Source organism: Medicago truncatula, chromosome 5 (assembly GCF_003473485.1).
Source record: "Medicago truncatula cultivar Jemalong A17 chromosome 5, MtrunA17r5.0-ANR, whole genome shotgun sequence".
Classification (NCBI taxonomy): domain Eukaryota; kingdom Viridiplantae; phylum Streptophyta; class Magnoliopsida; order Fabales; family Fabaceae; genus Medicago; species Medicago truncatula.
In genome coordinates this window covers 40,327,029-40,351,915 of record NC_053046.1, presented here as the reverse complement: position 1 = coordinate 40,351,915, position 24,887 = coordinate 40,327,029, and the positions used below count along the sequence as shown (strand labels likewise).

Sequence of the window (24,887 nt, the reverse complement as noted above, 5' to 3'; positions counted from 1 at the left end):
CACCGCCTTTTTGTTTTTGACCTAGGCGTACGGACGATCGATCTCTTCTTTTGCAAAAAACTAAAAACAACTTCAAATAAATAATAAATAGATATTAACAATAGTTTTTCAAAAAATGGATGTTTTTAAAGGGGGGAGAACTAAGTAATTTTGTAACAAAAAATTCAGTTTATATATAGTTGTATTCAAAGAAATAAATTTTTCTTAAGTGGTGATTGTTATATATTAGGATAAACAAACACAAAATTAATTATGCTTTTACATAAAATCTCTAAACAAAACTCTAAATTATTGAAAGTCAAAAACATTTTTTTTAATCTATAGAATACAAGTCATGTATTTCATTTGCTTTGATAATTACACGCTGAATAATTATGAAAGGTAATGACTGGCAAAAACACATCATCTTAATCATTTGACACATCATCATATTTTAATCATTTTGTAACAAAAAGTTCTGTCCAACTGAGAGCAAAAATATCTATCAAAAGTTTGAGATTATTTTGTAACAATATTTTTTAGGGAAATGCTAAATAGTGCCCTTGGAACATTAGTTAAGATGATAAAAATAGAAACATTGTATTGGAAAATGGTGAAAAGTAAAAATTTAACTTTTTAAAAATCAAAACATTGTTAAATTCAATGTAAATATATTACTTTTGGTTTTCTTAACCATTGCCCTAAGGGCATCAGGGCAATGGTTAGCAAGACTTACAAAAGTTAAAGAAGAACAATCAACTTGAAGCAACCTCATCATTATGGTAGCATTTAATTTGGGAAAGGAGACTTCTTTCCCATCATGGGAAAATATTTTTTTACCATTAGATCAAATATAGACCATAATGTTATCATAGACACTCACCACAATATTTTATTCACTCTCCTCCATATCTCTCTCACTCACCACTTAGAGCAACCTACTTAACCCATTTAACAACATTCAATCCATGGAAGAAACCCAACAAACTCCTCCTCTTCCCTCCCCGGACATTCAATTCCTGCAATAACAAGATCCAATCATAATCAACAACAAATTCATCATATAATCATTTCAGAAAAGAAAAAAGAACAAATAACAAAATCTAGGTATTTAGATTCATAGGCAAACAGCAAAAATAAAAATAAAAAACAACTTGTGTAAAAGTAACCTCAAATAGAAAACTATTAACTTCTTATTTCAATCGTATAAACACATGTCCTTTAATTTTCTTTTATAATTTGATTCCATCTCCACTTTCAGCTATATATCACTCTTTTATATACAGTACTTTTGTAATTAAAGTACCAGCTAGTAGCAAGAAAATATTAACTAATAAGCATATTTCAGAGATCAATGATGCAAGAAGAGAAGCAGCACATAATTTATGGAGGTTCCAGTCCGTTGAACAAACAAGGATTAGAACATAAGAAAATTAGAATAAAAAGAATTCACAAGCATGAAGCCATCGTTGGATGGAGGGAGGCGAGAAAGAAAGAGACGGTGGAAAGGAGATTAAAACAGTCAGGTCAGGTGAGATGGTGCTGGGAAAAGGAGGAACATGAGTGGTTAGATTTAATATTGAGAGTCCATAATAAAGATGTATTCTACACTTAATCCAATGGTCAGAAAAAGCTTTTCCATAGTGGGAAAAAACTAGTTTTTCCCAAATTAAATGCCATGGTTCATAATCAATCAACCAACAATAACAAAACATGTGTACTGTACTTTTCATGTGATAAATGTTCAAATGTTGACCCCACGTTACATTTGTCATTTGGCTTCCACGGAATGATTCACGTATGCTTCTTCTTATTTTTTCATTGGCTAGCTCAGGGATACGACACGTGTACATGCTTTCCAATCTGGGGTACTACCCCACGGGTGCGGTTATGGTGCATAAGAAAATCCTTATGCACCCTGCATAAATTTAGAAATGGTTTTGGAGTATAACTCACAGAAACCATTTCCATAGCAAAATGGTTTTAGCATAATTGGGCTGGAATTTATGCAGAGTGCTGGAAACCATTAATTACATCTAATGGTTTTGGAGTACAGCTCACAGAAATCATTTCTGGATTTATGCAGGGTGCATAAGAATTTCCTTATGCACCGTAACCACAGCCCTACCCCACATGGGACTTCATCACATTCTCATTACTTTCCTCCAACGTCGTAACCTCGTTGAACAAGTTTTTTTCTATTTTTTTTTAGGGACTTCGTTGAACAAGTTCTTAATAAGTTGTAATGTTGTCAATAGTCAGTCAAAACAAGTGTATTTGACCAAAGGAATCTAAAGCAATTGCACACGTAATACATGGGATTGAAGACACAGCGTAATTATATGTACAACCATTGTATCACAATTTTCTCTCACATACTCTTATTATGTTTTTACTTTATTTCTTTGTTGTTTTGAATTTCGTATCGATACATACTATTCTTTGTAAATACATGGTTATCCTAAAAGTTGTTGTACAAATAGTTACTCAAATAACACACATCTTAGCCAAAGTTAATGTATCAAGATTAATTCCACGATATCAACTTAGTTTGAGCTTGAGGCCTACATTACCTCTTGATGAATTAGGATAATATACGTAAAAAGCTATATACATATTTAAACACATTAACTTTTATGAAAATGTTAACTTCTGCCGTTAGGGCACTTGTTAAGAAACTTAAAGTAGAAATTTTATCTAAAAAATTATGTTAATTCATTTTTTTAAAGATTGAAAATTAATATTTATATTAAATATTTACTATTTATATAATCCTTAACATGTGTTCCAAGACAAGCTAAAATTTTCAAAAGCTTAAGAGATTTTAGCTTTAGAAAACTTGACGGCATCATCCACGGAAAAAAAAAAAAAAAAAAAAGTGAGATAAGAGGTGACCATTTTTTGATACAAGAATTGGATGCCATTTTCTTTCTTGGACCTTTTCATTGATGGTCAAGGATAACTCCTCTGTAGAAATCACAACTAGCTAGATTAGGGTTAAAAAAGATTACATTGGTGCAAAACCTCTACTAGGATGGAAGAACGAAAGCTTTTTACGGTTCATTCATTCACGGTGTGTTTGGTAAGCGAGAGAAGCTGGGATGAGAAAGAATGCAGAGATTTTTTGTTTTTGTTTTGTTAAGTAGTTTAGTGACTAAAGCTCACACAATTTAATTGTAGAGTGTCTGGGGTTCGAACCCCAGCTCCTGCATATAATATGCAATATCCCTACCAACTGAACTAAACTCACGGAGATATAATGTTTGATCACCGTTCATAATGTGAAAAAATTGATCACTGTTCATGTTTGGCATATCAAAGAAGAAGTAACTAAGAGAGAATACACATGACTAGGTCCGACATGTTTTTTTCTTCTCTCCAATATAGCGAAGAAAGTGGAGAGAGCACCCTTCAATTTTTGTTTTTCCAATATTGTCCTTTTGTCTCATGTGTTTCCCACACATTGTTATGTAGTTTTTGTTATTAGACTTCAATATCACGTACCACCACAATATGATTAACCGATTGAAATAAAAAATTTAATATTCATTAATAGTTAACTTAATTATCTAAAATAGTTATAATTCAAATAAATAGAAAAAGGTAAGTCGAACAATTTTATATTAAAATTAAAATAGCAAAAAAATAAATAAATTAAGAAACGTTTTAAATCAAGGTTATTTTTGTACTTTTATTAACAATCAACATTTCTCTCCTCTATTTCTCTTATCCTTCTCTTATACTAAATACTACATCAAATCTATTCTATTTCTCATCTTTTTCTCTCTCTTCTCACTCTCTTTTTTACTTATTTCTCTCTTCACAACTTCTCTTTCTTAACCAAACACACCCTCAATAAAATTAAAAGAGAAGAGGATTGCTACAGAGTCACAATATGTAATAAGTTGCAAATTAGTGTTGAAAAATTCAAAATCTTGTAAGTATTGTCTTTTCTTTAAACAATGATCCTTTAAAATGTAGATGAAGATGAGGAAAAAGAAGAAAAAAGTAAATAAATTAGGTGTTGGTGATACACTATAAAATTTGATAGGCCTCCGTAATTCAACAGTCTTTTTTTTAAGGGATTAAAATATCAAAATTGGACCAAATTGAATAAAAGAAATAAGTTAAGGGACGTGTTTGATAAAGTTAAGACTTATGAGACTAAATTGAATAAAAAAGTTAATGGACCAGCAGATCAATTAAGCCTAAAAATTAATATTTAATTTCTTTTTTTTTTTTATAAAAATTCTAAAATATTATGTAAGAGATATTTTTATAAAAACATAGTATTTTTTAACTCCACTATTAGTATGAGAATCTTATTTGTAAATAAAATATATTGAAAAACAATTTTTATTTGATTGATAGATAAAATAATAAGAGTTATTGAAAACTCATACACATTGAAAACTCATACACATAAATGAAAGAATCGAAATTCAAACTCCAATCACAATGTCACGTCTAGCAATATCGATATTTGTCGATTGAGCAATGACATATGGATTTTAGAGCCAATTTTAAAAGAAATAAAAAATGAAGTTTGGTGGTCAAAGTTGAAAAGAATTTAATAATGTTTGCATTAAAATATATACCCAATAAATAAATGCATATACTAAATGGGTCCCACAAATGTGCTGACGGATAATTAAGTTGATTGAGGTTGTTCGCACCCAATCATTTCATTTCCAGCAAATAACGAACGAACGATGATGATGATCTGAGTTAACCTCGTTTGTCTGTCGGAGCTCATCAATGAAAGAAAAAAACAATCACAATTACAAGAAAGTAACGATTTTTCGAAATGGGTCTGTCGAATGAGAATGTAACAGGTCTCATTTTAGCGTTGGCTTCAAGTTTGTTTATTGGTTCAAGTTTCATTATCAAGAAACAAGGTCTTCGAAGAGCAGCTTCTACTTATGGTGTTAGGGCTGGTCGGAATTTTTCTCTTTCTTCTTCTGAATTCTGAATTCTGAAAAAAAAAAAGAATTTGTTTTTGTTGATTATTATTATGCATGGTTTTGAATTTTTATTTATTTTGTAGGTGTTGGTGGTTATTATTATCTATTGGAACCTCTATGGTGGGTAGGGATGATCACAAGTAAGCTTTTCCTTCTTCCTAGGTTTCTTGTCAATTGTTTTTTTCTTTCGGGTAGATTTTGTTGTTGTCTTCATTATTGATTTTGATTTCGTCCAATGAATGTATGAAATTAATTGGATTTAGTTTTATTGATATATACATGAGTTTTTGAATCCAAAAAGTTAGTTTTGAAGGAGAGGGCTTGAGATCCGGGTTCGAGCCCAACTAGTGCCCTTGGAGGAGGAAGGTAAATGTAAATACCTTGTGTAAATGCTCTTTGAGCCGGTCTTCTGTGCCTTGGACTGGGGCACCGTCCCATCACCCTAAATTTCTGTTATCAACTAAAAGTTAGGTTTGAATCTAGGTAGTCGATCCTGGATAGCAGCGTGGAGTGGCCGACCCCAATAGTGGGATTGCAGGATCCCCGGTAGCGGGGTCACAAAGGATAGATTGTATAAGAACAGAGGAGAGAATGTATTAAAAACAGAGGAGAACAAAAAAATATATGATAAAACAATTACTAGTTAGAGATTTAATGTAACAGAGGAGAGATTGAATGTGTCTTTTATTGTCTATTCAAGTAGTAGCTGATTCCAATGTAACAAACAAAAAACCATATGATAAAAAAACAGAGAACATGTAATGAATGAAAGGGTTTAGGGTTGAAAACGGTAAATTTCTCTTTAGACGGTTCAAATTTTAAGGGTAAAATCATGATTTTCTTGGATTGTGAAACATATGTATATAACGTGACCTCTTTTTAGCTTTTATCTAAGATTGTAAAACATAGTGTTATCAAATATTGACCATGGCAGATTGCGGCGCTCTAGCCAATTTATGAAGAATGGCAGTGCCATGACATTTTATGGTGGCTTTATATGCCAGATTTTTGGATTTCCGCCATCCACCACCAATAACACTGTCGTGTACACATATTTGCAACATTAATGGACTAAGAATGAAAGTCTGTTCAAATTAAGGACCTGTTTGAAAATTCAAATCAAGTTAGAGGGCCTCTGGTGTAGCTTTGCCTTTAGTTTATTTTCAAAGTTTATTTTTTTCTTTTCCCATTTTTGTGTTTCTGATTTCTTGCAGAATCTTTTTCTGTATGGTCTCTTGTTCAGTGATTGTAGGAGAAGTTGCAAATTTTATTGCATATGCTTTTGCTCCTGCTGTTCTAGTTACCCCTCTCGGTGCATTAAGTATTATTGTGAGGTATTCTTCGCCTTAGTTTTCTTTCTCAATTGAATTACGACAATATTGACTACTAACTTTGATAACATGATTGTTTTTTCAATGATGTTTTCATGGTATCCTCTAGTGCTGTTTTAGCCGACCTTATTCTGAAAGAGAGGCTACACAAGCTTGGGATATTAGGCATTGTGATGTGCATTGCTGGTTCTATCATTATTGTTATTCACGCTCCTAAAGAGGAACCTATCACATCTGTTCTGGAGATATGGAATATGGCTACTCAACCAGGTTAGATTCATCACCTTTTCTTTTTCAAATGCCATATATTATGGTTCTTTGATAACGGGTATTCTCTGCATGCAGCATTTCTAGCATATGTCGGGTCTGTAGTAGTACTGGTCTTCTTTATGGTTTTCCATTTTGCACCAACATGTGGACATACCAATGTCCTAGTTTATACAGGCATTTGTTCGTTGATGGGTTCCCTCTCTGTAAGTAAATTAAGTGCTGTCCTTTATGCTCACTTTTCCATTTCCCTTTAATAATTGATCTATACTTAGCAGATTTGTTTCCTCAGAGTTATTTAGTTTAAAATATACTCCCTTCGTTCCTTTTTAGTTGTCTTCTAAGATTATTTGTACATATCAAGAAAACAAAAAAGTTTGTTACTTTTGATCAAACTATGTCATTTTCATATAATGCCATTAACTATTTATTATCTAATTCCACATATTTCTCTCTCTGTAATAAATAGTTAATGGTGTATTATTAACAACTCAATAGTTAAAGTTGCATTAAACTTTAAAAACGATAAGTAAATAGAAACAAAATTTTCTACTAAAGTGACAATGAAAAGGAGCTGAGGGAGTATATGACAGGCGGAATATTATTTCTTGTTGCAAGTAATTGGGTCTTTGCTATTCGCTAACATTATCTCGCAAAATCTGGATTCTAAGCTCTAACTTATAGCAGTGAATTTCATAAATGAAGATTCAGCTTTCTTGTAACTTTATATGTTTTATTTATATGTACTATTATGTTTTAAGTTCTTTCACCAGGCTTTATTCATGTGGATTTGTTGGCCACTTATTTACAACTAATAGAGAATTAGGGAAGAACTGAAAGGTGAACCTAATTATTGAAATTTTAAGAATTGAACTTGAGATTTGAATCACTAAAGTAGGTTTGGTTTCTCGAGGAACAAATGAATAATCACAAAGATTAATGAGTTAATCCAATTTCAATTACCACGACAGTAGGATTTGGGTTAATTGGGCACGGTTCTTGTTTCTTGAAAGAGAACATTAACTACTATAGGTTGCCTTCAACCAGGGTTCAACATTAGCAAAAGGGTAGTCAATTTTGGATCATAAACTATCATTTTGGTAAACCCCAATCTTGGAAGCTTCCTTATTATTATAACAACCAAATTAGTTTTTCTTGCAATTTCGATAACTTTATTCTCTATTGATGCGTTACTTTTGTGATTGTTACAACTTTCAACTTCACCAAATTATTTGTTCTGTTTAATTTAATTGAATTATAACAATTGGTACTAATCACAGTCCCTGTGATCCGATATTTTACTAGACAAAAAACCGTACACTTGCGGATTTCTCACATCAAGTATTTGGCTTCTTTCACCCTCTCCCCCAGTTGTAAGGATAACTATGTCTATCCAAATAACTGACGATGTTTGCTGAAAAATGTTTTCTTTTAGTTACTAACTAACAATGCAATAATATGGTGTCTGATGTATGTGAATTTTTTTGTTGGCAGGTAATGAGTGTCAAAGCACTTGGAACTTCTTTGAAGTTAACTTTTGAAGGGAACAATCAGTTAGTTTATCCACAGACTTGGTTTTTCATGTTAGTTGTGGCCATATGTGTCGTAATGCAAATGAATTATCTTAATAAGGTTTGTTACTTAGCTTACTGGCCCCATCCTTCCAATTGTTATTTATTAGTATATAAGTAGAAAATCATTTCATCATTTTTGTGTTTTCCATCTATTATATCACAATCCATTCATTCTATAGGATCTCCAATTTTTTGTGGTTAAAGAAAGGTTTATTAAAGAATGAAGAGAAAAAACTAGGAAGGAGGGTATCAGTGAGCATAAGAGGCTCAAAAATGCAAATGTAACAAAGCTGGTTAATGAATATACATATCTAGGAGAGTCCCTATAGCGTAGCGGAATTTTAACAAACCACTATTGTTCTGTGATATGCAATTTAGTACAAAGCGTTGACAAATAGCAGCTATAGCGTTATAGCATAGCGAAATTTAAGCAAACATCTATTTTCCGTGATCTGTGATTGACAATATTGAAGCAAGGTCATAGATGCGCAGCAATCCCATCCAATAACACGTGTAAGGAAGTTAGGGCAGAGCAACCCTTTGAGAAATACACATCAGTTTTATTGTTGTGTGATATATATATATATATATATATATATATATATATATATATATATATATATATATATATATATATATATTTTAATTCTTGAAGGTACAACATGGTTGTGCTTAGCAAGATTGAAGATAGTTTAGGATTAGAGTGTAATTTGTTGACTTTTCTTTTTGAAAAGTTTCTTTCGTTATTGATGTGCATGCTAGATATTCAATGTTTTTTTCTCGTATTAGCTTAAAGATATGATTTATTTTTGTCCTGGTCCTTGTTAATGATATACCACACCCTTTAATATGTGACCAGCGGGTTATTAAGTGCATTTCTAGAACTTGTGGACATCAATGTATCAATCATTCATGTCATAAAAGTACTCGATGGAGTTTCACACTATCTATATGGACTACATATCACGACTCTACTTTTTATTCATGCTTGAGATAGGATATGTAAAGTTTGAGGAAAATGCTCAGCAAAGGGGAAGTTGTGGAGATAACCTTTAGAATCTAGGAGTTCTCAAAAATTAAGACAAAGGATACGAATTGTATGTTCATTAAGATGCGAGTCACCACTATTTCTAGGTGAAAATCCGAGGTCACGCCATCCTTTCACATCATACCGCAGGTTTCAGAGTTGGTCAGGATGTAACACAAGGCTCAAATTGGGTGGATGAAATAGAGAAATGCGTGAGCTGTGATTTGTGGTTGCTGATTACCTATCAATAAAAAGGAAAGTTTTAACAGGCAACGATAAAACCAGTGATATTCTTTACTGGTGAATATTAGGCCACGAAATGCGAACTATTGTAGGGTAAAAGTGTAGTGGAGATGGGGATACATATGTATGCAGTATGCAGGAAAAGACAAAAAGATTATTAAGGAGTAATACCAAATGAGTATTACTTTGGGGAAAGTTGAATTGTTGGAGCAGTAACGATAAAGGAGAATATTGTTGAAACTTGTTGAAGTTAGTTTATATTTGTGGTTCCTGTTCTGGTACGACTCGTTTGCAAGGATTGATGTTTTTTATTTTATTTTGTAGTATACGGTGCGCTAAGGAAAATAGAGACACCAAGATGAGAAACATAAACGACAAAAGTTGGCCCAAATATAAAGCCAGACAATCTCTCACTTTAAGCTTGAAACCCCCAGCCCACTCCACTCAACCCCAACATAGCCCACTAATTTTATGGCCTCAACTCCATTTGATACCTAGCAAAAATTGTACATATGAGCTCTCATAGTTTGTTTAGTCTTAGGCTCCCTAGCTTTAGGCCTCATTGTCCCTTGACCGGACCTAAATGCATTAGTGTTGGATGGATCCTGTACTCCCTGTATATCAATGATTCTTCTTGATACTGAAGAAAATCCTTTGTGAGATATATTTCACTGTGTTCGTACATAGTCTGATTGACTATTTTATGATAAGACAGACAATTAGCTTCAGTGATAGACCTCAGATCGTGAGAGATAGAGACATCCAAAACAAAGTCTATTTCTAATTGCGTATTTACTGGATATTTATGCTCTTCCTAATATTTTTCACATTAATACCAATAACCATAACCATTGTCTGTTGCAAAATATGTGTTTTGTGAACATGTAAAACAAATGCAACTACTTCATTTATGAGAGACACTAGGGCCTTCCTTAGCCCTTACAAGTAATCATAATTTACTTTTATACTAATAGAACGAACATGAACAAGTTCATTAGTTAGTCCTGACTAGATGGTAACTTTTTCCTTTTCTTTCGTTGTTTTCTCGTACTCTCTTTGCCTTTAGTGTTCTTTGACTGATTAATGACATTATTGTTTAGAAATTTAAAATGAAAGAAACGATGTTAATGAAAAATACTAGCATTAATGTTGCTAGATCAATGGTACTGGAATCGTTCCCCCTCGACTGAGTGATTTGTTGTATTCTGTGACTTGTGTGTGTTTCCCTTTTCAAATTGACGCCTCAATCGTATCCTATGGAAAAATAAAACTAGGCTCTATTTCAGATTTGTTTAGTACATTATAAAGTTTGTTTGAAATTCCAAACCAGATATGCTTCACTAACATGATTATAATATTTCAGGCGCTTGACACCTTCAACACGGCAATCGTGTCTCCTATATACTATGTCATGTTTACAACACTTACAATATTGGCCAGTATAATAATGTTCAAGGTACCGTCAACAAGTTTTTGCAATTTATGTCGGATGCATATGTTACTGGTGTCTATGAATTGTGCAAGAGTCTAATTACATTTCAAATTATTCTTGCAGGATTGGGATGGCCAAAGTTTTTCAACTATTATGTCAGAAATATGTGGCTTTATTGTTGTACTCTCTGGCACAATAATGTTACATCTGACCAAGGACTTCGAGAGAAGCCATTCTTTTAGAGGTATGGTCAAATTTAATCATATACCGAGTACTACTTAATTTAGCTGCTACTGACTCGCCAACCATACTTTACATTCTTTCATGTTACATATATGTTGAAATTGCAGGTGGCGGCTTGCCTTCTTCGCCTACATTATCTGTCCGGCTTTATACCGGAAATGGGGACTCGTTACTTAAGGATGATGAAGAGAACGAATCTCCTGAGGATATGTTCTCAAGAAGACAAGATTTATGTTAGATGGTTTTATATGACATAAAAAAGGTCTTAATTAGGGGAAGTTGAACCTTTCTCTGGGAAACTGAATGAGAATCCCATCAGATTGATACCAATACCATGCAGCTGCAGGTAGTAATGTAACCATAGAACGATGGGAGGTTTCCGAAGCTATTCTTTCATGGATTTAATTGATATGCACTAACAATGTAAATATTTTTTACTCTGTCAATCAATCATAACCATTGGATCAATAAAAATATTTGACTTCAATCATACATACCTTAAAAGTCATACAAATGATGGTTTGTGATTGGTTAATAGTGTAAAAAGTTTACATCGACGGTGTATTAAAATTAATCTCTTTCTTTTATCAACCTAAATTTTAGTCTGAATTTTGCAAGGTGCATAGTGTACAGTGTGTCCTCAGTTGCTTTGCTTGTGTTAGAGAAGGTCATTGGATTGATATTAGTACTATCTGCATATATACATTTTTTTTAGATTGAGATTAGTTTTCTTTTTGAGGCTATTTTTACATGAATGAAGAAATGGAGGATAGAGATTAGTATGTTAGAACCGTATACATATGGTGGTTTTGTATTGGCTTTTATAATATTTATGGTTTTGCAATTTGGCTTAGCATACAAGATTCATTTGTGGTTTGTAAGTAGACATATGTAACAGGAAACTAACTAAGAAATTTCTCTGTTTAGAATTGTAGTTTCCTATGAGTATAAGAAATATATTCTCATTTGTAAACATGTTCTAGTTCTTACATGCTCAAAAATCCTATAGTTTTTGAAGAACAATGATAATTGTACATTCAGCACAAGTAGATGTAAGGAACAATAAAAGGGACCTTCAAAGCTTTAACTTCTTTGAAGAATCCAAGATCCTGAAAAGGGTGGTCATGATAGTTAGGCATCATGCAATTTCCTAGCTGTCTCTTTTATTTGTATTAATCTGACTCTTTTATTTGTATGGAACAATAACATGGCCTTGAGGTAAGACAAATATAACATTCTTTTATTGTGGATGTTAAACGTTTCGTAGATCAACCATAAAAATGTTCCATAGATTTATTTTTTACTTTTTTCTAATTTTTTTTTTTAAGGAACTAACTGGAAGTAATTCAATAATTCTAATATGAAATAGCACTATATAAAATTCTTTTTTTCCAACGTACGTTAATCAATTGATTAAGCAGTGCCGAGCTTATGGAAGAGGACCATTGTTCAATCCCCGCATAATACATTTTTTCTTTTAATTGATTTTCATGGTGTATCATATTTTTGTTATAATTTTTTTTTTTAACAAAGAATATTTTAAAGAAAACTTTCAATGAAAAATAGTTTTGAATAATTTCTCTTAAAATATCATTTTAAGTATTTTTATCATTTTCTTTTAACTTTTTTAGATAATCAATTTTAAAAAATCACTAAAAAATAAATAAATTATATAGCTTATCATAAAAATCATTGTTAAGTCATTTTTTTTTTCATCTTAAAATAAATAAGTTTAAAATAATTTTTACTATTTTTTATAAGTTTTTACGGCTCTATAAACAGTGTGGTTCATGGTGGTAAATCTCTTAGCCCCAATGAAGTCAAATTATTTGCTTAACTAGTAAGACACCGTGTCCTAGTCCGAGTCGGTGTAGCGAGTAGTATTAAGTCTGTGTGCTCTCTCTCTCTCTCTCTCACAGGTTTATCAATGGCGAAACTCGAAGCTAAGCTAGGAATGATCGTTGACAAGGTTGGACAATTCTTCTCCGGCAGTGACCTTCTTCCCTCCTGCGATCCCGATATCATCGCTGTACTCTCTTCCTTCTCTATCATTTATTAAACGCACCGTTTCCCCTTTTCTTATTATAGACTTTCTTTTTTCTTGCATTAGACTCAGAATTTAGCTTCAATTTTAATTACTTTCTAACTTCTTAATTCAATTAAGCTGAAAAAAAAAGCTTCTCATAAGCTGTTTTCATAACTTCTCCCAAACTGTCTCACAAAACTTGTGAGCACTGACTCTTTGGGATTGCTTATAAGGAAAGCTCTCTAGGCTATTTTATGAACAAAATTTGATTTGATTTTACATTTTGTTATACAAAGCCCGTTTGGATTGTGGCTTATTTTTTAGCTTATGCAAAACAACCTATGAAAATAAATAAGCTTGTCAAGGTAGTTTATGAAAAAACTGATTATGAAGATGCAATTTTTATTATTGAGAACTTATGAATTAACACAAAAGCTTATTTATTTGCATAAGCTATTTTTCAGAAGTTCAATAATAAGCCAATCCAAACGGGGTCATAGTTTATACATAAGCACTTACATGACAAGCACAAACACTTAATAAATCTGCTTATTCAAACATGGGCCTTGATCCTATCCATTTCCTTTTGCTTTGCCGCTTTTAAATTTGATGCATGTATATCTGTAGGGATGTGAAAGAGAGGTTGCTGAGGCCGAGAAACAACCTGCCTCTGATGAGGCTATGCAAGAATCTCTCTTGCGTTTATCATGGGCTCTTGTCCACTCAAAACGTCCAGAAGATGTGCAGCGTGGGATAGCAATGCTTCAATGTAAACCAATCTATCTCTCTTTTACTTAACTTGCAAGTGTAAATTGATAAGCAAAATTGTGTTTATAACAATGACGTTGATAATAAAATTACATGTGTGTGGCAGCATCATTACCGAGTACTGTTGACCCGCTGAAACAAAGGGAGAAGCTTTATCTTCTGGCTGTTGGATATTACAAAAGTGGTGACTATTCAAGGAGCAGGGAACTTGTTGAGAAATGCCTAGAGGTATGTTTTTCTCGCTTTGGCTTTAATGTTACTTGGTATCTAGAGAAACATCAGAACTGAGCCTTAATGCTTTCATCAGTTCCTTTTGTTTATAAAAAAAATCATATCCGGGTGTATTCTTCCATTGTTTTAAATTATGTTCCCCTGATTTATGACAGAGAAACTGGGTCTGGTAATCTGGCTACTTTCTAACAATATTTTCAATTTTTACTTTATATGTGGGTGGATGACATTTGCTTATGGATCTTACTTTTTAATTGTGATAGTTTAAAGATGAAAGCTAACTAGAAAGTATGTGTTTCCGTAAACACCGAAAATAATGTTTTGATTTTTTTTTTTTCTTCTGAATTTTAAAAACTTTCATAATGTCTTCTCTAATATTCATTTTATTAGAGGAAATGGAAACAGGAAACACCCGAAATAAACAGCCCCAAGTTGTATAAGGTGTATGTGCCCCTAGCACCGCACTTGATATATCTGTAAATCTTAAATTTTATTTTAGGGTGAATAGGTCATTTTTGGTTTCCCCCCTGTAAAAATTTTATTTTATTTTGATTTACCCCCTGTAAAATATTTTTGTTTTGATTTACTCCCCTAATAGGCCAAACAAAAACCAATTTTATTTATTTTTTTTCAAAACATGTTCGTTTTTGTTTGGCCTATTAGGGGGATAAATCAAAACAAAAATATTTTACATGGGGAAAACCGGAAATGACCTATATTACAGGGGGGTAAAGACCTATTAACCCTTTATTTTATAACTAGTTGACGTTTCTATCCTGCATTGTATCTTCAAAACACATCAGATTTTTAAAAAGAATCTGACTTCTATAAATGCATTTTCTGTACATTTCACTGTAACAGCTTGTAGAAATAAGATATGATTTTGTAAATTTTGTTGTCTGTTAGGACTTTTCTCACTCGGTATCTCTACTAATTTGAAATTTAGTGAATAACCTTGAACATGTCCATTAGTGGTTGAAACTGGTTCAAACTCTCTGAAATTACGTAGCTTACGACAAGAATCATGTTTATCATTTTTTTCCCTCTTTTGTTTTTCCATATACTTGAGCCTTTGATTCCACTGTTTAATTGAAATTTATAGAGGAAAAAAAATGTCAGACTCGCTATCTATATATCTTGGCTTTTTTTCTTTACCCTCCAAATCTAACCATTAATTCTAAGTGAAGATGAAGTACACCATCAAATTTTTCATTCCAATTCCAATCTATCCATTAACACCAACACAACACAGCATCCCATGTGAAAATGATTACAATTTTTTCTTCTGCAGATTGCATCCGACTGGAGGCAGGCATTGTCACTTAAGGAGGCGATTGAGAGTCGGATAACAAAAGGTTCTCATCAATTATTGATCTTTCCCCATGCATTTTCTTCCCCTTATCATGTTGAGACCAATGGGAAGGGGCTTGATTTGTGCTCTAAATAACACTGACATTATTTCTATTCCTCCATTGTAGATGGTGTCATTGGCTTGGGCATTGCTGCAACTGCTGTTGGACTGATTGCAGGTGGGATTGCAGCAGCTGTGTCTCGTAAAAAGTGACATAATCCTTTCTATTAAACATATGATAGCAGCTGATATGTAAGAGGCAAACATATATGATACTGTGAATTTGCTGCATCTTACTGTTTATAAAGGAGGGAGCAAACAATGATGTGTACAAAGTGGTGGAGAGATGTTGTGTGTTTCATGTTTTAAAAGACTTCAATATTTGCATGTCTTTTTTTCCTCCTCTTCTCCATCAATTTTCCCCCATCTTTCTTATGATGCAATCATGTTGATCAAATACGAGTTTGACATTGCGATTAAACTCCTTGAATGATGATGTAAGAATAACCGTATTAGTAATTGCAATTTCCAACTTTGGACAATACATAGGTGAAAGATTTCACTCAAAATAAAGACATCTGTGTGAGGGTTGAATCCAAAATTTTGTTTATATCAAACATGAAAGATCATACCTATAAGAAATCTGGGAAATATTACAAAAGTTTGGCATCTCAGATTACGTGTCATCTATACTAGTGCTGCTGAGTCTTTTCTAGTTGTTAGGTTGTGATGTCAAATAATTGTGTAAGATTTTTACATACGCCAATTCAAGAAGTGTGCTAGACTTTTAATCCCTTTTGGAACTCTTATTATATATTTCAACCTAATGATTAATATTAGTATATTACTTAGTTCAGTAAAGAAAGAAATTCCTACGTTTTCAAAATCATATTTTTGAAGGAAACTACTCCTGCGAAGAAGAATTATGATACCATGACTTAGACCAAAGTTACTTTCTTAGGAGCAAGCTGCCCTTAGTAATTTCCTTGAAGCTACGCAGTAGCCTACACGAATCGACATATAAGGGGCACAATTAAACGAAGGAAACTTCCTAAACTAAAACCTCAAGTACATTGGCCATTATAAACCATGGTAAGAGTATATAGTTGTGTTTGAATAGGTTTTGAAAAAACTTCTATGAATAACTAATCATTTTAAGATTAAAACTAATTTTTGTAACCATTTAAAAAAAAATCGGAAACAAACACTATTAAAATAATAAAAATGAGATTTCATAATTAAAAATAATTAATAATAATACATAACAAATGGACTCTTTGTCATGTTTTTTTGTGACATGTAACTTTTGTTCATTATAGCATTTCTCTCCTAATTATTTGACATGTACATCTAGAAAAAGAAAAGAGAATAGAGAAAACCATGATAATTATCCATCAAAGATTCTGTTTTATATAGCCACTCACCAAAATCACCATGTCATCTTCTTAGCAATTTCAGTTTTGCAATCACAATTCTTATTTTTAGCCTAAATATTAAGAAATTGCTTGCGGTCCCGTGTATGTTTTACAACTTTTAATTTCACAATAACTTGTAAACAATTCAGACAAATACGATTTTTTTACTAAATAGTAATTTCTCTCTATTCATTTTCGACCACAACCATGAAACAACAACCACATTCATACATGATATATTCATCAACCATAATGTTATTATACAAATCATATTTTGAATAGACCAAACATTACAAAGAAGAGATATTTATTTAATACAAAGTAAAACAATGATTAAATTATCCAGAAGTCCTAGCTCAACTGGTAAAATGTCGAAATTGTTAGGCCGGATGCCATGACCGGGGTTCGAACCCCGGTACCTCCACTTGTGTGTGTGAGTTTATAATGGCTTTGACATTTCGTCTATCTACCAAAAAAAAAAAAAACAATGATTAAATTAGAGAAACACGCTTGATCATGCCTTCGCCATAAAAGCAATGTAGGCAACGAGAAAAAGAATAGAAAGAAGAATCATAAGCCCGATTATAGATCCGATGCGGGAGACTGCAAGGGCTGTGATGATGGAGAAGATGAAGAAGCTCAAGGCCAAGTACTGGAACAAGATGATATTCTCGGTGTTGTATGGGCTTGTGATTAAGTTCCAAACAACTGCTGATGCCATAATGGAGGAGTAAAATGCAATTCACATGTTTGATTAAACCAAATATCAAAGAGAAAGTCTTTCTTGGTTACAGATACAACACATTCTAAATGCTTTGCTTTTAATTTTAAACCAAAACGTTCACATTACCGATTCTAGTAATAAGTTGGTGACATTTACTATGGGCAGGTACTGTATTTTTCCTATAGTGGGAAACCAGTGAATGGACCAGATTTCATATAAACCAATGTTAAACCTGATATATCATAAATAATATACTCTCCAAAGTTCAGATGAAAGTTGTGCGACTTAAATACAAAACTGAAAAACATGACATTGTTGGTAATAATATGGTCATTCTATTTTTACCTCACAAGTCACAATTCAATTAAATATATGTGTGTGTATGTTTGGTCATGTAATGTTGCATTGAATGTTGTTATTTTTGTACGTAACATAATATAAATTTGTATAATTCATAGTTTTGAATGGGATAAACTAAGAACTAAATTTTAGAAACATTGCAAAATCCTTTCCATTATATTTAATTGGAAAACTTAAGCAAAGGAGAAATAATAGAGACAAATTAGAAAAAGATGAAACAAACCCTTTTTATTTCCTTTCGAAAAGCCAATGAAAAAATGTCATATTAATAAGAAATATGGCATAAGATATGTCTAGATCGGTAATAATTTTTTAAGGTTGTTTGACATGGTAATTTTAGTGAAGAGTGTGGAGTGTGAAGAAGTTAGAAAACTGCTAGCCAGGGTTTTGGTTTTGTGAGAAAGAAGCAAAAAAGGAAGAGTTAAGAAAGAGATGTGATAATGGAATAGAAAATTAAGTTTGAAAATTGCTCTTCTCCCATACAAATTTGTTGAGTTCCACATTAACCGACCAAAATGCACCGAAATGCTTCCAACTTAAATTAACTCATGTTTGGTATATCCAACGTGAATTAACACACACTAATATGTATATCAGCGTGAGTTAACGCACGCTGAATTCTAACATAAATTAACTCACGTTGGGTTGCATTCAAAAATCTTATAAGGGCTACTCGATCCAAAATTCAAGGTGACAAGTGATTACAAGAAGCAATAGATTAATTCTCTTACGCACTTTTCAGTCTCAAGATCTTTTGGCTAAATTTTGTCAATATCTTCATCTAATATAAAGTTGGTGGCATTTCACATGGGAAAGGTGAATCCTTTCCCACCATGGGAAAGTTTTTTTTTACCATTAGATTAGAGATGAACATAGATTTTATGATGGTCCTACACTATATATTTTTCCCTCATCATCTTCATCAATTTGCTCTTAAAAAACCCAAAATTATAATCCATATCCATATTCAGCTTCATCGGTTTGCTCTTAAAAAACCACCAAAACCAAGAGACTACAATCCATATCCATCTTCATCAATTTGCTCTTAAAATAAAAACCCAGAATATTAAAATAAAAAACAATCCAAAAACAATATTCATGTAATTAAAGTAAAAAAAAAAAACACGCTTTTTAAGGAACAACAACAAAAATTAAATTATAAGAATAAAACAAGCACAAGGTGTGCAAGTATAGGCAAAATACAAAGGTTTACCACAAAAATAGGTGTGAAATTGATTGATAGCGGCAGCCCCCCACAGAAAAATCCAAAAAAATTAGCCAACCTTGGGTAGAAATACACTGATTAATAGGAAGTGGGATGAGATGTTGGGCGGAAGCAGTTGGTGGGTTTGATGTTGCCGAGCAGGTGTTGTGATTGATGTTGTTGGTGGTGGGGGAAGGAGAGAAGGGTGGTGGAAGATGTAAAAGAAATAATATAGTGTTGCAAGTGTATAATAAGATCGTACTCTTCAAAATGATCTAATGGTTAAAGTGAACTTTCCCATGGTGGAAAAGAATTCACCTTTCCCATATGAACACACACCTATAAGGTTTTCCTAAAATAATAATAGCTAGGGAACTGTGACGTGTTGCTAAAATGAAAATTAGCCATTTGATTTTTAACTTTAGTGGGTTTGGTACCAAACATGAATGAATATTGTTTTTTTCCTCGGTTGAAATACTAAGTTTACTCCTATAAATCAATAAAATACTCCCTCCGTTTTAAAATATAAGCAAAATTTATTTTTTAGGTTCATTCATTTAATGATGTATGTGATCCATGAACCACATACATCATTAAATGAATGAACCTAAAAAATAAATTTTACTTATGCTGATATCCAACATGAGTTAACTTAAGTTGAAAGTATTTTGGTTAGTTTACGTGAGAGATTGAGAATGAGTAAATTTATATGGAGAAGAGCAATTTTATATAGATTATAGATTTAAATCTTGAGAGGCCATAAGAAAACAAAACTATGGTTTTGAAACTTGAAAATTCATATGCAAAAGAACCGAAAGAGCATAAATACAACAACGAAAAAAGATAAAGAATCAAATCATTATCTGAAATTAAGTTGAAAAACCATTAGTGTAATTGTGCCTATTTTTATTAATTTATATAAAATTAATCTATTTTAATGGTTTAAAGTATAATAAATAAATGAAATACTCTAATGTCACTCCATATTAGAATAAATTGCATATCATGACAATAGCGGATACTCATATATCATAATATGTCATGCCATGATCCAATAGCCATGAATCTAATTGTATAAATTTAGGACACCATACATAATTTTACGATAAAAAAGGGGTGAGAAAACTTATCTCTTGAATCTAATTGTTTTGATTGTTCTGTTAATATATTTTTGTTGTGGCCTCTTAAAAAAAATAGTTTACTGATACATTTTGCTTTGACTATGGTCTATTATACCATTTGGTAGTTATTTTTGTTGGTAAGTGGTCAAGTGGTTAGAGTTTATACATTTTAAATGCGGAGAAGTGGGGTGTTTGGGGTTCGAACTCCAGCTCCAACATATAATATGCAGTATTCCTACCAACTGAGATAAACTCACGGGGATGATAGTTATTACTCTACCATTTTTAGATTCTTTTTTTTTTTTTTCCTTTCTAATAACATTAATAAATGATAATTTTGTAAAGTAAATTATAATTTCTCTTTTTCATACAATATCAACAAAATTTGTGAGAAATTATTTCTTTGACATATAATTTGAGAAAGATGAAGAATTTTGTAAATTTGATTGACGTACTAAATTACTATCGTTTTCGTTCAAAATTATAAGTCATTTTATTTATTTCACATAAATTAAAAAATATAATTAATCTAATATAGAAAAGAGAAATTATGATTCATTTTACAAAATTATCCTTCATTAACGATATCAAAATATAAATAAAAAATCCAACCCCTGACGTATTCCTAAGAAGACCATCATAGCAAGAACAATCTGAGTTACCAATAGAGCTCTCATCCACATTGATTTTGATCACATTCTCATGTGGGTGTTTCCAAGGAACTAGTCGGGGAGTCTTGTCGAGACTAAAGTCACAAAATGTAACATCCCAGACGACTTTAAGCATTGCCGATTGACCCTACAAACCAACATGAGTCTTTCTAGCGTTTTTTGTCCTCTCTCGCACGCTTACTTTCCCAGTAGGTCACCCATCATACGACTACTCCAAGTCAAGCACGCTTAACTGTGGAGTTCTTATGGAATGGGCTACCAAAAAGAAGATGCATCTTGTTAATATAAGTAGTATCAAACAATTCTTATAAGTCTACCTTCAACCATGTAGTCCCATACCTACACGGCCTCATGATCCCTCTCATTTCGATGTGATTCAGTTCCTCTAGAAGTTGTCAGGAGCCGCTCATTGTCGTGCCTTGTGCACCGGCGATCACTCCCCACCCTCGTCAGCCTTGGGTGTTACACAAAACACCTTAGAAACAATTCATTTATATATGAGGAGTTAAATATGTTTTTGTCCCTATATAATTATATACTTTCAATTTAATCCCTAAAATTTTTTTATTCACTTTTAGTTATGATTTGCATTTAATAGAGACTATTTATAAGTCTTATTTGTTTTATAAGTTGGAAATATGTTGGTTGAAAATTACTCGGAAATTCTTTTGTTGTGACTTTGTCAGATTTTTTGTAACAAGTTTTCAAAACAATGACTATTCTTAAAAACTACGATATTATTTGTACAAAAAAAAAACTACGATATTATAAAAGATTAAAATTACAATAGCCTTTGAATCTCTTTTCTTTTAACGATTTTTCTATAAAAAATTATAAAAAGTAAAAAAAAAAACGTTTACAAGCCATGATGTAACTTACTTACGTAACGTACATGCCGAATTCGTTTTAGTTCAATTTATTTACATACATAAAAGTACAAAACTTCAAATGTTTGCTTCCTTAAACAATTTTCACAAATCCACAAACTATTCAATGCATGCAATTTCATCCGCAACTTGAATTTCTCCATCGCATGTTGCATCATTTTAATTTGTCTTTTTGCCATTGAATTGGATAATTAACCCTTCACCTACCTGAGATCTTCATTATGCAATAACTCTTATTTTCCATTTAAGTGTTGGGAAGGTATTGAAATACCTACTTTCATTCTTTATTTTTACTAAAGATTGAACACATTAATTTTACATAGCTTTTTTTAAGGATAATGTACTTCTTTATCACCCCTACCTATTTGAATCTTTTTTATTTGGGAAAAAACCCATTACTACTATTTTAAAAACTAGTCGAGTAAATAAAGGACACTTTCATACGAATGTTTTAGGATTTTTTTTTTTATGTTATTAAATAAATTTTCTCACTTCTTCCTCTAAACCCACAAGAATCGGAAAATGATGATATTCAAAGCTAAAAATGAATCACAAAATGCAAGATTGTAAGTAACAAACTACATATATATGTTAATCACAGAAACAAAGACTTGTTCATTAATTTGAAATATGATGATTATAACATACATAAAATAGTAGTGAAATAAAGTAAACCAACTAACCCTTTAAGTCCCCTTTGCCATAACATTAACAGCGGTGTAAAAACGGAAAGCAAGAAATGTGGTAAGAAAAGAGAAGGAAAACATAGCAGCAGTAGCAGCAGGGAAAGTGTGGTGTATCATTCCAAAATGATTCATTAGAGCCATTTGAACGAAGGAAAAGAGAAGGAGTATATGGCCGCACACGTATCCAATGTCGGAGACCACGAGCATATGGAGGCGGAGGCGGAAAACGGAGAGATGTTGTGGGAGGGCTGATGCGTAGGAAAAGATGAAGCAGCCAAATGCCATGAACGCGGAGAGATTAATGATGTTGATCATGGTAGGGATACATGTAATTGTAAACATGGAAGCACACACAGGCTGCTACTGATGAAAAAAATAATTTCATAGATTCTGGTTCATCATGATGGTGGTGATAGGAGATGATATGATACAATGTTTTGATTACACTTGTTTTAGTGCAGAGAGACAAATACATACATTTTATAGTTAAGACCTGGGGTCTTAAGTGAGAAAAGACACAACTCAACTATCAATAATTTTATATAATTATATATAAAATTTTAATATTAAAAAGGTGTGAATCCCACTTAAAATTGAGGATCTTAAGTGAGATCCGGGATTTTATAGGACCTCAAAAAAGATCTCCATAATAAGATACATATTAGGTACCATGTCTTAAATAGTTAAGACCATATGATTGTGGATGCTTTAATGTTGTTATTTTTGTACGTAACATAATATAAATTTGTATAATTCATAGTTTTGAATGGGATAAAACTAAGAACTAAATTTTAGTAACACTGCAAACTGCTTTCCAATATATAATTAGAAAACATAAGCAAAGGAGAAATAATAGATATAAATTAGAAAAAGATGAAACAAACCCTTTTTTTTTTCTTTCGAAAAGCCAGTAAAAAGATATCATATTAATAAGAAACATGGCATAAGATATGTCTACGATCGGTAATAATCTTTTTAACACTATGTTTCATTCGCAAGATTGAGGATGGAAAGCACACCGAAACCAAAAATTGTTTCACAGTTTGGTTCAAGGGAATAATGAGAAAGGAAAGAAAGTTATGTGGCACCCCCCATGCCTAAAAAACTTTCCGCTCTAATGTGGATGGAAAGATTGAGAAACAACTATATTCCTTTAGATACGTGTTTATGCTTTATTTTTTTATGGAACATGTTTATGCCAATTAATAAATATGGATCTTTCTTTCCTTTAATTTTCTATTCCACTTTCTTTTGTACCAAACAACCAAAACAATCCCTTTACTTTCTATTCTTTTTCTTTTCTCATATAATCTTTCCTAACTCTTTCTTTCTTTCCTTACTCTTTCTTTGATAATCCAATCAAAACCTTAAGGTTTGACATGGTAATTTTAGTGAAGAGTGTGGAGAAGTTAGAAAACTGCTGGCCAGGGTATGGGAGAAGAGCAATTTTATATAGACCATAGATTTAAATCTTGAGAGTCTATAAGAAAATAAAACTATGGTTTTGAAACTTGAAAATTCATATGCAAAAGAACTAAGAGGCATAAATACAACAACGAAAAAGGATAAAGAATTAAATCGTTATTTGAAATTAAGTTGAGGGACCATTAGTATATTTGTGCCTATTTTTATTAATTTATATTAAACTATTTTAATGGTTTAAAGTATAAGAAATAAATAAAATACTCTAATGTCACATATTAGAATAAATTGCACATCATGACAATAGCGGAAACTCATAAATCATAATATGTCATGTCATGATCCATTAGCCATGAATCTAAATGTATAAATATAAGATACCATATAATTTAACGATAAAAAAAAGTTGAGAAAACTCATCTCTTGAATCTAATTGTTTTGATCATTCTGTTAATACATTTTGCTTTGAATGTGGCCTATTATACCATTTGATAGTTTACTCTACCATTTTTTTATTTTTTTTCTTTCGTTTTTTTTCGTGGTCCGGGTTCGAACCTCAAACCTTACATATATTATGCAATGTCCATACCAACTGAGCTAAACAATGATCTCATTTATAATGTAAAACGACTTCAACATATGAGATGGATTTTTCTTATGACCCCGAATCATTATGCGTTGACTATACGCTGAAGTCGTTTTACATTATCGATGAATCATTAACGTAAGATCCTTTTTTTTTTTTTGGTAGATGGACGAAATAGCAAAGTCATTATAAACTCGCACACACACACAAGTGGAGGTACCGGGTTCGAACCTCGGTCATGGCATTCGGCCTAACAATTTCGACATTTTGCCAGTTGAGCTAGGACTTGTGGATAGATCCTTTCTTTCTAATAGCATTAATAAATTATAATTTATAAAGTAAATTATAATCTCTCTTTTTTCCTACAATATCAAC

General features: G+C 32.0%; 2 protein-coding genes across 3 annotated transcripts; both read left to right on the top strand.

The window, feature by feature from the left end:
- The first annotated feature begins 4,637 nt into the window (after positions 1–4,637).
- Positions 4,638–12,147, top strand: LOC11429942 (probable magnesium transporter NIPA6). Of its 2 annotated transcripts, none has more exons than XM_003617244.4 (9): positions 4,638–4,916; positions 5,027–5,083; positions 6,187–6,277; positions 6,384–6,544; positions 6,620–6,747; positions 8,036–8,173; positions 10,749–10,841; positions 10,941–11,061; positions 11,168–12,147. In XM_003617244.4, exons 1-9 carry the CDS (start codon positions 4,787–4,789, stop codon positions 11,296–11,298), a joined length of 1,050 nt encoding a protein of 349 aa, XP_003617292.1. In that variant the 5' UTR covers positions 4,638–4,786; the 3' UTR covers positions 11,299–12,147. The 2 variants fall into 2 exon arrangements, with proteins under 2 accessions (XP_003617292.1, XP_013454353.1); XM_013598899.3 differs by having other exon boundaries at positions 4,771–4,916; positions 6,158–6,277.
- Positions 12,148–12,892: 745 nt separating this feature from the next.
- Positions 12,893–15,980, top strand: LOC11426738 (mitochondrial fission 1 protein A). Its single transcript, XM_003617243.3, has 5 exons — positions 12,893–13,089; positions 13,714–13,855; positions 13,961–14,082; positions 15,377–15,440; positions 15,564–15,980. The coding sequence occupies exons 1-5, from the start codon at positions 12,988–12,990 to the stop codon at positions 15,647–15,649; spliced, it is 516 nt and encodes a 171-aa protein (XP_003617291.1). The 5' UTR covers positions 12,893–12,987; the 3' UTR covers positions 15,650–15,980.
- Positions 15,981–24,887: the final 8,907 nt, after the last annotated feature.